This window comes from Garra rufa, chromosome 8 (genome assembly GCF_049309525.1).
Source record: "Garra rufa chromosome 8, GarRuf1.0, whole genome shotgun sequence".
Taxonomy (NCBI): domain Eukaryota; kingdom Metazoa; phylum Chordata; class Actinopteri; order Cypriniformes; family Cyprinidae; genus Garra; species Garra rufa.
The window spans coordinates 3,494,424-3,509,086 of record NC_133368.1 but is presented as its reverse complement, the minus strand read 5'-3'; the positions used below and the strand labels follow the sequence as shown (position 1 = coordinate 3,509,086).

General features: G+C 43.9%; 1 protein-coding gene across 1 annotated transcript in view; it reads left to right on the top strand.

Moving 5' to 3' along the window:
- The window catches only part of thsd7ba (thrombospondin, type I, domain containing 7Ba), a 149,305-nt gene that overhangs the window by 11,727 nt on the left and 122,915 nt on the right, over window positions 1-14,663 (top strand). Inside the window, exon 6 of the mRNA XM_073845928.1 lies at window positions 3,257-3,454. Coding sequence (XP_073702029.1) covers window positions 3,257-3,454 — 198 coding nt within the window. The remainder of the gene's footprint in view (window positions 1-3,256; window positions 3,455-14,663) is intronic.

Genomic DNA, 14,663 nt, shown 5'->3' with positions numbered 1-14,663 from the left:
TCCTTTAAGATGTCTTTTAAAACTCTTAAAACATATCATAGGTCTTTTTTTTTTCTTTTAAGAAACCCATCTGAGAAGGATTTGTCTTCCATGTAAACTAATTGCTGTCTAGAAGATTTGTGATGTGTTCTCCCAGTGGGACTGTCTGATTGTTAGGGTGTCTAGATTCTCTTTTATTCGTTATTTAGACTGCACCTTGTTAGACAAGAGTCTATTTACTGTTTTCAAGCACTTCACCTCACTGCTGTTTCAGAGTATCGTTTGATCTTTGATATTGGATGAAGTATGCAGAACTCCAGAGCCTAGAGCTTTCATAAATAGAAAAATGAACTTCTTTCATACACATACAAACACCGATTTCATCAGAGAAGCCTCATGGATTTGTTTTTTTAGTTGTTTTATTAACGTTTGTAGTGCATTACAAATCTACAATTGGTCACAGTCATTTTTTTTTATCCTCTTTGTGTGATCTTTGGTGAATGTAAGCGTGTGTGGAGGAATGAATTGAACACTGGCTTGGTAATGATTGTAAGTGGCAAATTCTATCCAGCATTAATGTGAGTAGGGAGCATTGAAGTGGGACTGATAAGGTTCTGAAGTATTGGAAGTGAAACGCTGCCTGCAGCCCACCAGTCTTTCCCATGAATAAATCCGATAGCTCCCGTGAACCTTTCAATTATTAATATCCGCAGGGATGTGTCTCCACCAAATTGTTTTTCACAGTTTGGAGGAGGGCATCGGCCATCCAGGCATTCCTTTTGGTCCAGAAACAAGGCTGCTGGTGTGTGAACGTCTCTGCATGTGTGTTCTCCATGGGAGTATGTCCTCCACTATACTGCTCAGGTGTAGTTTCACAATGATGTGTAGTTGTAATTTGTTCTTTTATTGTCCTGGGGTTGAGCTGTTGTCATCTACAGAAGAAGAATGCTGCTTCGGGGGCTCAGAGGTGCAAGAAGTTGTTTGTTACACCCTCAGTCTGTCATGTTTTGTCTTAAGTGAACCAAACATACATTTTAGTGCATGGGCATTTTTTTAGAGCATTTTTTTTTAGGGCTGCCCTCGACTAAAGATTTCTTTCTGGTCGACTAGTAGTCATTCATTTTAAGCATTGGTTGACTATTAGTCGCACATTTATTAATAAACCACATAATTCATAATAATGAGACTTTAATTGCCTACATAGCATAATAAGCGCTCAAGCACACAAAAAAAAAACTTGCCATGTAATGAATAAGACAATGTTAATAAATTTGGCTGAATAAATCTGCTACGCTGCTAAATTGCTGCTGCTGTTGGTTATTGCTGTTGTTGTAGATTATTGCTGCTGCAAAGTAAGTACAGGAACTTGCTACTGTTGACACATATGCCCATACAGTGCTTTGAGTATTTAAGACATACTGCTGCTGCACAAATAGCACATATAATAACCAGTAGCAGATCTATACAGGTGGAGCTGGGGAGGTGGAGGGTTTCAGAAGAAAATATGAAAGCGCACTGCAAAATACTGTAGTGAATGATAACCAGCCTCTATCCTGGATGTATGTAACATGATCCAATCAGCTTGTGCCAAATAGTTTAACACTGTGAATAACATTAGCTTGTGTTAATGACCCATCAACCTGCGCCATCTAAAGTTTCATGACAGAACTTGGTATATATACTGAAAATGATATTTAAAAAAAAAAAAAAGTTCCTGAGGATTTTTCTCTCCCCAGCATATGAAATCCTACCTGAGATGACAGTAAAAGTTATGTGTCTGTTTAACAAATATGAAGGATTTGTGGATGATGGATGGCATAAACATTATTGTGAACAAATGAATTTCATTACCACAATAAATCCCTATCAAAAATACAGCCAGTAGCGGGGAAGGTTATAACAATAGCACTCTTTATCCTTGACATTAATTTATACAATTTAGAGATAAATGGCATGTTTTAATTTCTAGCAGACACATATGGGAATATTATATAAACATTTGAAATGCAAAAAAATAAATACAACAACACTGAGCTACAGATGTTGAAACCGAAATGTTACAATGCTCTGCTACAAAACAGTTTTCTATTGGCCTATTATCTGTTGAAACAAATGTTAGTGGTTTAGAAAAGGTATAAAACAGATTTATATTGACTGTCCCCAGAGAGAAATGGCCAGGATTTTGCAGAAAAAGCCCTTGTTGTGAATACATATATAGAGTAGACAAGTTTTATGGATTATTCATATTATGAATTCTGAAACAGAACAAATGATTCCTACATGCAGTTTACAGAATATACATCTGTTCCTAGATAGGGTGTTATTCATGTCTTCTCAATTATTTTGTGATAAGTGAATCAAACTGGTAATACCTCAAGGTTTGAATTATGCATGTGACATATTCAGAGCTCTTGCCACACAATATACTCATGTCTTATAGAGTTTACCGTTTTTTGCGTCAAAGTGATGTTGAGAGCTGTAGGGTGTTTTGATTATTTCAAAGGCTTGGCTGACACTATGATTTTCCCAAGACTGCAGAGTCAAGCCCCCTGCAGGGGTGTGAGATGAACCAAATCCCACTACTGGCATGCACATAGTCAAGGAGCAAAGATATGAGGAGTTAGTATCTACTCATCACAGACCATAAACAGGATCAGATGGTATCCAGACAGCTAGCATCCCACCCTCATGTTAGTCATCAGATCATCTTGTTTGATAAATTATGCTTGGAGTAATGCCTGATTCATCCTTTTTTTCTCACTTAGGCGCTGTACTGTAATGCATATTGATGTCGGGCAGAGCTGGCTTTGAGAAGGAATGCCAATTTATGAAATATTAATTAAAGAGTTTTTTTTTTTTCCCCTGGTGTACTTGAATTAAAAGACGATGATGATCTTACTATCAGCACAATGCATAGTTTTTCTCTTTTTTATGAGAACAATGTTTTGCCTTCATTTTTAACCAGTACTCTTTGGTGTTAAATGTTCATATTCCAGTGCTATTTCATTTATGTGAGTGGCGTCTCAGTTTGCAGTCATAGCTCATAGCTTTACAAATGAGTAAATGAAAAGTGTGTATTCAGGCAAATTACAGCAGAGCAGGAGTAGGAATTTATTCTGCTAACAAAAGCTGTGACAGAGAGCCTTTTCAAATGGGTTTCTATTACAAGCTTATTTAGCCACCGCTAGAATTTCAGCTCAGAACTCGCCGGCCAAAAACTGGCACTCATTTTTCCTCACAATACCTCTAATCCACCTGTCTCTCGCTCTGTTCACAGGCTATAGGCAGAGAAGGAGAGAGGTGCTGGAGGAAGGATCAGGAACAGAAAGCTGTGCCCATCTCCTGGAGTCAATGCCCTGTGAGGATCCAGTGTGCTTCCTGTGGCAGGTGCAGTTTGAGGGCGCTTGTGTGCCCAGCGAAGGGAACTGTGGAAATGGAACCAGGACTCAAACTGTGGCTTGCGTCAACTCACAAGGTATACAATTAAAACACTTTTATTTATTTTAGAATGTCTATATGTATATGTACACTGCTGTTCAAAAGTCACCATATATTTAAGTGGTTGTGAACACATACAGTTACTAGGGTAGTCTGGGTGGTTTCTAGGTGATTATATATTTGACTTTTGATGAGAAATATGACTGGACGGACATTTTATGGTCCCTACACCTTCCACAGATAATATTTTATTTATTTGAAGTCAGTAAAGTCCAGTTCCCTTCCGGAGGGAACTCTACGCTGCGTCCTGGTTAGGACACTTTGGGAACTGCCTTCAGCGTGACCGGTTCTGAAGCTCTTATAAAACAACGGCAATGAACTTGACATTGACCGGCGCCAGCCCATGACGTCATTAACAAGGCGCCTACTAGTATAAAAGGGCGCTTGTGAATACAGCAACCATCTTTTTGTTCTTCAGATCACCTTGTTCTAAGCGTGAGTATGATGGCAATGTCCGGAGGTAAGCAATTTAGGAAGTGTGCTGATCCGTGTCCGCGGAGTCTGACACCGGATGATTCGCACGATTTATGCGTGATATGTTTGGGTGAGCAGCACGCGCGCTCCGTCCTTGAGGGGGCGGAGTGCGTACACTGTGAGAGCTTTTCTATCAAAAAGCTCCGCTCTCGTTTGTCCTTATTCTCGAGGGGATCAGGACATCCGCCTCCCCCACGCGGCTCTGGTCCCGCGGCAGCTGAGGCTGCCCGGCGGCTGAGATCGTGGGGTTCGCAGGTGGAGCTCGCTGACGAGTTTCAGAGAGGCGTGTCTCTCTCGCGCTCGTCAGCGGGAGACGAGGGCGCGCTGCTGGATGAGGATGTGTTGTCTCTCACATCCTTAGATCCAGCGGCGAGTGTGCTGTTGGCTGCTAGCCAGGGCGAGCAGGAAGAGGCTGAGATGGGCGAAGATGAGTCTTTTGAGCCCATCCAGCCCTCCTGCCCCGCGTATGAGGAGCTGATGGACGTCATGGGGCGCGCCACCGCGAGGTTAGATCTGCCGTGGCGGCGCGCGCAGGAAGAGGTCTCTCACGGCAGGCTTGGTGAGAGATATCTTCCTGGCCATGTCAGGCCACCTCCTTTGAGCCTCCCATTCCTTCCCGACCTCCATGCTGAGGTCGAGAAGGCATGGGATAAACCTTACTCGGCCCGCATTCCCAGACATCAGCATGTCAATTATGCTGACGTCCAGGGAATGCGTGAGCACGGGTATGTGTCGATGCCCCCGGTGGAAGATACCCTGGCTGCGTATCTTTCCTCGGGAGGGACGTCGACACTCACGGCTCCAACCCTGCCGAATAAGCCGCTCAAGGAGACATCGCGGCTGAACGGCAGGGCATACGCGGCAGTAGGTCAGGTTGGTGCCGCCCTGCACACTGTAGCGGTGTTGCAGGCGTACCAGGCCGACCTACTAAAAGATCTGGACCAGGGCCTGGGGCTTTCCTCGGAGGAGATGACTGAGCTGCGCCGCACCACTGATCTCTCTCTGAGGGCCACCAGACAGACAGCGACCGCCGTTGGTCGCGCTATGTCTGCTTTGGTGGCCACAGAGAGACATCTGTGGGTGAACCTGACGGGCATCGGGGAGAAAGAGAAGCGTTTTCTCCTCGATGCCCCGGTTTCGCCTTCCGAACTTTTTGGCACGTCTGTACAGGCGGTGGTGGAGAAGTTCAGGGAGGCGAAGGCGCGCTCAGCGGCCTTTAAGTCCTTCATCCCTCGCCGGTCCACGCCCGCACCCGACCAGCATAGACAGCCTGGCCCGTCCTGGCCCCAGGGCCGGAGACAGGGCCAGGTGGCTAGTGTGGCCGCTCGAGGCCCTCCACCTCCACGGAGCAGGTCTCAGAGGAGGCGCGATGCGCGGCGTAGGAAGCCGGATCTCAGGGAGACGATCCAGCGCCGGCGTCAAAGCAGGCAGGAGTCGGGTACCTGAGGTCCCTCCCTTTCGCCCCTCGCGCCCGCTCGGCCGCCTGCCTTCCTGTCCTACTCCTAGACTCCGGGGCCGGGCCTATGATGAAGTTACTAACGCATTCTGACAGGCCCGGTATACGAACTGACATATCTGGGTGTTATATGTGTGTGTACATGTTTGTCTTCCAGCTCCGCTTGGGTGAGACTTAGTTTGGGCTCCTTAATCTGAGCCCCCTGGTCCCCGAATGCCAAGTGTAGTTAGGTCTCCCCTCTTCCTGAGGTAGTGTCTGGACCTCCACTTCTGTTAAACTCCTGTGGGGTTAGAAGCGTTGTTAGGCTCCCCTAAGCGAGCACCACCGAGTGTTTCTCGCCCGGAGCCTCCGCCGTTGGAGCTCAATGTGGCAAACCTGCATACGCATGTTCACCCATCCACTGGGGCAGCAGTCTACCCCGCCCCGCGGTAAGAGTCTCTCCAGACTCCGCTCGTCTGAGTGTGAAGACCGGGAGGTTGGGTAGGTTCCCCACCCTTAGAAGATAGATGCAACCCAGGGTTGAGCGCATGGGCTGCCTCTCTTGGTGAGTCAGTGCACTATAGGCCCCGCTCCCCAGGGCCCTGTCAAAAGGGAAAGAAAGAAGTTTCTTTAGTGAGAGAGGGCAGTTTAGGAACCCCCCTAAGAAGGTGAAGCCCTAAGTGTAGGGATTTTCAGGCCTCCTCTCTCTGAGAGTTGTGCCGACAAGATTCCCCTTCATGCAGGCTCTTGTTTAGGCTGATTTCTCACAAGCTCTATCAGCTAGCACTTAGGGGTTTGAGTGTAGTGGGGCTCCCCTCATTAGCATGAGTTCTGTTGGTTAGCACCCCCTCTCCCAGACTGTCCTGCCACGGTGAGCGTTGTCAGGGTGTTGCAGGCTTCCTCTCGATCGAGAGTTCTTCTGTATTGAGCCTCCGCTCTTCGCTGCTGCTGTTCAAAGACCTCCTTTCGCCTAGTGGCGTCATGATGTAGGTCAGGCCATTGGTCTTCCCCCACGGTTTAGACCTAGAATGCTTAGACGCGTTCCCCTGTTTTGAGAACCGTCCAGTTGCAGCCTTCGCTCCCCTCAGTGCTCCGCTGACAAGTACATACTCGTGGTTTTTAGCTGGTAGGCCTGCTAGGCCTCGCTAACTGCCGGCTATGTGCTTTGTGCTCTTTGCCAAAGCCCAGTATTGTAAGGCTCTTTTCGTTCAGACTTGAAGCCTCCTCTCCACAGTATCCTGTGAGGTAGGTTCATGTACTTGTAGCGTTGAGTGTAGCCAGGTCTCCCCTCAGTGGGGTTTCACCGAGACCTCCACTTTTGAGCATCTCTCTCGCTAGAGACTACTAGACTGCTAGACTACTAGAATACCGCTCACCAAGACCGAGTGTTGTCAGGCTTTTTTCTCTCTGTAAGATTCGTTTCAAAGCCTCCACTCTACGGGGCCCCTGCTTTCTGCATTTAGGCCCTGCTGTGAGTCCTGGTATTCTCTAAAGCGTTGAGTGTAGCTAGGTCTCCCCTCACTAAAAATATTTGGGTGAGATCTCCACTCCATAGAGCTAGGAGATTGAGCGTTGCTAGGTTTCCCCTCATCCGAGGGTCTCTGTGAAGCCTCCGTTCCCCTGAAGCTCCGCTCCGGGTACTTTCAGACGTGAGTGTAGCTAGATCTCCCCTCACTGTATATTTAGTATGAGATCTCCACTCTGTAGAGCTGGGAGGTTGAGCGTTGTCAGGTGTTCCTCTCATTCTGAGAGTCTCTATGAAGGCCTCCGTTCCCCAGAAGCTCCGTTTTTAGTACCTCCAAGCGTGAGTGTAGCCAGGTCTCTCCTCACTTAGAGTGTTGAGGCCTCCACTCGTAAAGAGCTGGCGGATTGAGCATGTTGGGGCTTCCCCTCTGGTGAGGCCCCCGTTCTCCAGAAGCTCCGCTTCCAGTCTTTCCCTCCAGGCGTGAGTGTAGTCAGGTCTCCCCTCACGAAGGGTTATTGAAATCTCCACTCCTAAGAGCTAGTGGATTGAACGTTGTCAGGTTTCCTCTCTTTTTGAGAGTCTTCTGTGAAGCCTCCGTTCTCCAGAAGCTCCGCCTTCAGTACTCTAGGCGTGAGTGTAGCCAGGTCTCCCCTCACTAGAGGGGCTATTTTGAGACCTCCACTCCTGAGAGTTAGTGGATTGAACGTTGTCAAGGTTTCCTCTCCTTAGAGAGTCTTCTGTGAAGCCTCCGTTTTCCAGAAGCTCCGCCTCTGTACTTACAAGCATGAGTGTAGTCAGGTCTCCCCTCACACAAGGGTTTATGTTTGAGACCTCCACTCTTACAGAGCTCCGAAGCTCCAGGCTTTGCTATCGCCTGTGATAATTATATGGTGTTTCCCTCGCTACGCTCTGGGCACCTTCTCAAACCCACAATAGTGGTGAGTACTCACGCGAAGCTTTGAGCACTCCTTAAAAACCCACGTGAAGTGGTAAGTGCACACGCAAGTCCTTGGGCACTTTCTAAAATCCACATGAGTGGTAAAGACTCCCCCCTGAAGGTTGGGTTCTTTTCTAAAATCCTGTATGGTATGGGTTACGCAGTATTTCTCCGTTCCCATTCTAGAGTTGGTTCTAAACACCCCTGGGTGGTTACAACTCCACTGCAGATAGCACTACCTATAGGTTTGAGTGCCGCTAGGCTTCCTCTCATCTAGAGAGTCTTCCTGCAGAAGCCTCCACTCTTCCTAAAGGGAAAATAAGTTTGGGCGTGAGTGTAGCCAGGTCTCTCCTCACTTAGAGCGTTGAGGCCTCCACTCGTAAAGAGCTGGCGGATTGAGCGTGTCGGGGCTTCCCCTCTGGTGAGGCCCCCGTTCTCCAGAAGCTCCGCTTCCAGTCTTTCCCTCCAGGCGTGAGTGTAGTCAGGTCTCCCCTCACGAAGGGTTATTGAGATCTCCACTCCTAAGAGCTAGTGGATTGAACGTTGTCTAGGTTTCCTCTCCTTAGAGAGTCTTCTGTGAAGCCTCCGTTTTCCAGAAGCTCCGCTTCCAGTACCTCTAGGCGTGAGTGTAGCTAGGTCTCCCCTCACTGAAGGGTTATTTGAGACCTCCACTCCTAAGAGCTAGTGGATTGAACGTTGTCAGGTTTCCTCTCTTTTTAGAGAGTCTTCTGTGAAGCCTCCGTTCTCCAGAAGCTCCGCCTCTGTACTTACAAGCGTGAGTGTAGTCAGGTCTCCCCTCATGCATGGGTTATGTTTGAGACCTCCACTCTTACAGAGCTCCGAAGCTCCAGGCTTTGCTGTCGCCTGTGATAATTATATGGTGTTTCCCTCGCTACACTCTGGGCACCTTCTCAAACCCACAATAGTGGTGAGTACTCACGCGAAGCTTTGAGCACTCCTTAAAACCCACGTGAAGTGGTAAGTGCACACGCAAGTCCTTGGGCACTTTCTGAAATCCACATGAGTGGTAAAGATTCCCCCCGAAGGTTGGGTTCTTTTCTAAAATCCTACACGGTATGGGTTACGCAGTATTTCTCCGTTCCCATTCTAGAGTTGGTTCTAAAAACCCCTGGGTTTTTCCAACTCCACTGCAGACAGCACTACTTATAGGATCGAGTGTCGCTAGGCTTCCTCTCATCTAGAGAGTCTTCTTGCAGAAGCCTCCACTCTCCTGAGAACTCCACTTAGGTGGTTCTATTGCTTAGGCTCCTGGAGCCTCATGGATCACCTCCAGTGTTGAGTGTAGTTAGGTCTCTGACCTCCACTCCCAGAGTTCCCCGCAAGCACAGAGTGTTGCTAGGCTTCCTCTCGTTTAGAGAGTTGGTTTAGAGCCTCCGCTCTTCAGAACCCCCGCCTAGTATGAAGACTTAAGGGTAAGCTTCACTACTAGCGGTGAGTGTAGGTAGGCCTACTCTCGCTTAGAAGTATCAGGCCTCCACTCCTAGGAGTTCCGTGCTTGGGTGGCCGAGCTAGCTGTGACGTCGGCCCAAGTAGTGGGGAGTGATGTTCCTTCTTGACTCCTCAATCAGTCAGTTGTTCACTTACTCCTCAGCATGGCGGCGTGGGTATATCGTTCCCAAAGTGTCCTAACCAGGACGCAGCGTAGAGTTCCCTCCGGAAGGGAACGTCTCAGGTTACGTAGGTAACCCTAGTTCCCTGAGGACAGGGAACGAGACGCTGCGTCTCGTAGCCATGCTTCGGGCCCCCACTTTCCATCAGACAAAAAGATGGTTGCTGTATTCACAAGCGCCCTTTTATACTAGTAGGCGCCTTGTTAATGACGTCATGGGCTGGCGCCGGTCAATGTCAAGTTCATTGCCGTTGTTTTATAAGAGCTTCAGAACCGGTCACGCTGAAGGCAGTTCCCAAAGTGTCCTAACCAGGACGCAGCGTCTCGTTCCCTGTCCTCAGGGAACTAGGGTTACCTACGTAACCTGAGACGTTTTCTTTGCTCATAGATGTGTCTGAAGCTCATTTTTCGATGTACAACTGCAATCAAAATTATTCAAACCGCAAAAAAACTGCATCTATAACAGATTACTGCCATAATTAAAGTGATAATGTCAATATATAATGTAATGTTTTTGAGTTCTAGGATTTTAAAACCACTGCTGTCATAGTTATTCAGCATTCAACATTGCTGTTTTTTAGCTTATTTGTATGGTGGGGAACAAAATTGTTATAAAACACAGTTAAACCTTTAGAAACTCAACTAGAAAACAGAATTAGCTTGAGCTGTTACACATACATACATTTAGCCAATGCATGTGCTGAAGTTTGAGTAGCTAATATGACAAAGTCAACTGAGCTCTCTCAAAAGCTGTAGAGAAGAAATCATTTTATTACTTTAGGAAGTCTAAGGCTACTTGAAGATTTCCAAAGACATTAAACGTTCCTAGAGACGCTGGCAGTTTTATTCCTTAGCTTAAAATGTGTTGTACTAGAAAACCTTTGAAGGTGTTGAAGAAAAAGCACAATATCATAAAATGTTTGATCAGAACAACTGAGGAAAAACCTGCAGTGTACAGCTAAAGACTTTCAAGATGACCCAATGAAGGGTGGAAAAACATTTCAATGCAGTGAACACAAGACAAGCATGGCTGTCATGTTGGGGCATCTTGCCGAATGCCACTCTTGACCAAAAAGAACTAAAAGAACACCATCTCCATCATCAAACATTGGGCCAGTCCTGTTACGGGGGTGTTTTACTGTTGCAGGAAGTGGAAATCATGACTGTATGAAGCACGTCATGGATTATTTGAAGTATCAGGCCATTTTGGCAAATGTTTTGATGCATTTGGTGCAAAGACTGAAGCTAATGATCAGTGGACTTTCCTGCAGGACAGCCATCCTAAAGTATACATCCAAATCTACTTAAGCTTGGTTCAGGGATCAGTTACAGAATGTACTTGAGTGGCCTCAAGTCTTTTGATGTAATTCTCATTAAAATAGTTTTTAAAATTTGAAGAAAGCAGTGGCAAAGTGAAAACCAAAGATTATTAGTGATCTGAAAGCTTTTTCAGGTGAGGAATGGGCCAAGATTGCAGTAGAGAAGCTTCTAAGCACTTCCAATCAGTGATTATTGGTGGTTTTAAAGAAGAAAAGAGTCTGCACCAAATTTGACTTTTTGGGGTTGAATAATTCTGAACATGAATGTTTAGAACCAATTTTTTGTTCATTATTCATCAACTTACGTTCTTAGAAAACTTTCTCTAATAGTGCACTCGTGCCTTTGTTGAATTGTTTTCACAAAATGTTGTTCTCTGCAGCAAAATGTCTTGCAGGTCAAGGGGGTTGAATAATTTCGATTGCAACTGCATGTCTTTGTTGTTTCTATGCCATTTTGTATCATCCACCAGTCAAAAATCATAATTCTGATTGCTTAGAAAAGGAATAGCATACCTCTTCTGAACAAGTACTATGATTTGAGATCTCATTTACGTCTGATGATGCAGGCAAGTTGCACGCCACAAGGTAATAAACTAGTTTAAGGGTGTTGAATAAAGCATAAGCAACCATAATAGTGCTGTTCTAGACAATAAATGTAATAAATTGTCATATCAAAAGGATTCTAATATCCACCCGTGGCAAAAAGATCACATTATTTTTACAGAAGATAGTATTGTAAAGTTGTTAAGCTAAAGAGTGCAGTGTCTGCTTATTCCATTAGAATTCTGGATGATTTGTATACCTATAAAGCTTTTTTATTAGTGAGGGTGATCTAATAAAGAAATGCTTTTAAGAGCAGCTCTACACATTGGTGCATGTCATGCCAGTGTCATACTGTTTCATCAGTGCATTAGATTAGCTGATATGTGGCTATACAGCTGTCTGACTGTGTTTCTCTTAGCAGCATGCATTGGAGATCTCTTAGTGTGACCTATTTTAACCTAGCTTTGTAATTTATGAGATAGGCTGTGAAGATGAGGAATCTAGTAACGTGAACTTGATGAAGCCTTAGCGAGACCTTAATAGCCCATCTTCATAACCTGTGAAACGAATTGCAGCCTTTTTGCATGTTTTATTATTGTGTCATAATAGATTATGGGTGGATATGTTAAGGAGGCTGAGAAGAATCCAGTTCAATTAACTAAATAACATTGGTGAAAAGAATTGATGCTCAGGTATAATTGCAACCAGACATTTTTCTCATAAATCTTAATTCCAATTAAAACACATCAGATGTGTGATCTTAAGTTTACACCAGTGTCATATACTCTATTTGATCTTCCTCACACCTTAATTGATTCGCTAACTGATGCAATTTGACACAATCAGGTGTTTTGAGACAGAGTGTCTTATTATTTTTTCATTTGTGAATTCAGACTTGATGACTATAAAGGGCCTCAGTGTTATTATACAAATTTAGTTTGACCTCATTTTCAGAAGAGCAGCGTTCTCATTTGAATACAATGCTGCAATGTGAAATTTAATTAAGCAGTATTTATAGGTAAAACAAATTTGTGTAGCAAAGAAGCGAGTAATCATTGCTAACAGCATCAAAATTGCTCTCTTGATTTTGATAATTATGTTGATGAGAAGTCTGGTTAAATTAAGCGTGAAGTGTTTTCCGTCTCTTTATTGTTTAACCTTTCAGCCCAAACCTAAAAGAGAGACTGACAGAGTAATGAAGGATTTTTGGGCACGTGTTGTTTTCAGTGCCGCTTTCTTGACTTCCTTTTGCCGGAGTTAATTGGGCTCTGGAGGACTAGGCATTTCTTCTGTTTCTGCTTTATTTCCCAAGAATGAGCATATTGATGCATGAACATCGGGGTCTGTTCCACTCTGACCGTGAGATGGGGCATTTTTCTCTACGCTGATGTTCAGACTGCTCCAGTTTACTGGCCAGTTAAAGCTCATTGCATAGTGATCTATATCCCTCTCTTCTGTATTCAAGGGCAGGACTGAACTATTTTTACAGCCAGGCAGCACTCTTAAGAGACACCTGTCATGCAGTGCACAGGCTGATTGAAATCCAGCTACAGCCTTGAGTGTCTTTGCACATCTCGTGAGTATGTACACTCTGGACTACTGGACTTTTAACTATCTGCATAAAGTCTGGTTCACATTGAAGATCATTTTGCCCAAGAACTGCCTGCTTAAACAGTTTCCAACATTGGTTTGTTTCATTTATGTGATGTTTAATGTTGTTGTTGGTGTTTCTAGATTCTTCTTTTTAAAAAACTGAAAGCAAAATAGAATATGCAGCTGCTCAAACATATCTTTATTTTTTACATATTTTTGTTTGTTTGTTTCAGTCACAGTAATAGTTTCATAGTTTAGTTACATAGCTATATGTAGATCCTTTTGTAAGGTTTAATTAACCTGTTATGAATGGTGTTTGTTCCCTGTTCTGGCCAGTCTGTGGCATTATTCACTTTGATTGGATATTTTTTCATAGATTTGTCTTTAAAAAAGCATTGTTAATGCATTATTTACAGTTGAAGTCAAAAGTTTACATAGACCTTGCAGAAGCTGCAAAATGTTATTTATTTTTCCGAAATAAGAAAGATCATACAAAATACTGACCAGAGTAAGATATTTCACATAAAAGATGTTTACATACAGTCCATAAGAGAAAATAATAGTTGAAATTATACAAATGACTACATTCAAAAGTTTACATAAACTTTATTCTTAATACTGTGTTGTAACCTGAATGATCCACAGCTGTTTTTTTTTTTTTTTTTTTTTTTTTTTTTTTTAGTGATAGTTGTTCATGAGTCTCTTGTTTGTCCTAAACAGTTAAACTGCCCAATGTTCTTCAGAAAAATCCTTCAGGTCCCACAGATTTACAAAGCATTTTTGTGGATTTAAACCCTTTCCAACAATGACTGTATAATTTTGAGATGCATCTTTTCACACTGAAGACAACTGAGGGACTCATCTGCAACTGTTACAGAAGGTTCAAATGAGAAAGGTTCACTGATGCTTCAGAAGGAAACATGATGCATTAAAAGCTGGGGGGTAAAAACCTTTAAAAATTTTAAAAAGGTATTTTTTAACTTATTTAGTCTTCTGGAAACATGTATCCTCTGTGGCTTCTGAAGGGCAGTACTAAATGAAAAAAAATATGGTATTTAGGCAAAATAAGAAAAATATACGTATTTTCATTCTGTTCAAATGTTAACACCCCCCTGGCTAGCTTACAATTGCTAACCTCTGCAAAGTGCCTCAAACTAAATTCCTCAATATTTTTTTAAGATTCAAAGCAAGGATTGTAAAAATGTTACAAACTAAGCAACTTTTTTGGCTAAGTGTAGCAGTATGAGAATGTGTAAACACATCTTGGTTTCTAATAGAACAAATAATAACATTCAGACTGAATAGTAGCAATAGTAGCTATATCAGCCGTTATTTTGGAATTTTTTAATTATAGGTAAGTTTTTTTTCTGTATGTACAAAGCAGGACTTGCTTAAATTGGTAACACTGAGACTTTTATTTTGACAGCACTGAGCACTGTCAAATGCATACACACAGGAGCTCCCACATGTGTGTGTGTGTGTGTGTGTGTGTGTGTGTGTGTGTGTGTGTGTGTGTGTGTGTGTGTGTGTGTGTGTGTGTGTTTGTGTGTGTTTCAGGTATACCCTACATTATGCCTCCAAAAATGCCAATATCCAAAATCCTTGTCCATGTAGGGACATTTTTGGTCCCAACTTATAATCATACATAATTTTTTTTTTAATCCTAAAAATGCAGAAAGTTTCCTTTGAGGGGTAGGTTTAGGAGTAGGGTTTGGATTACACCTATAGCATATCCCCATAAAACATGGAAACCCAACGTGTGTGTGTGTGTGTGTACACGTAAGCAAGAA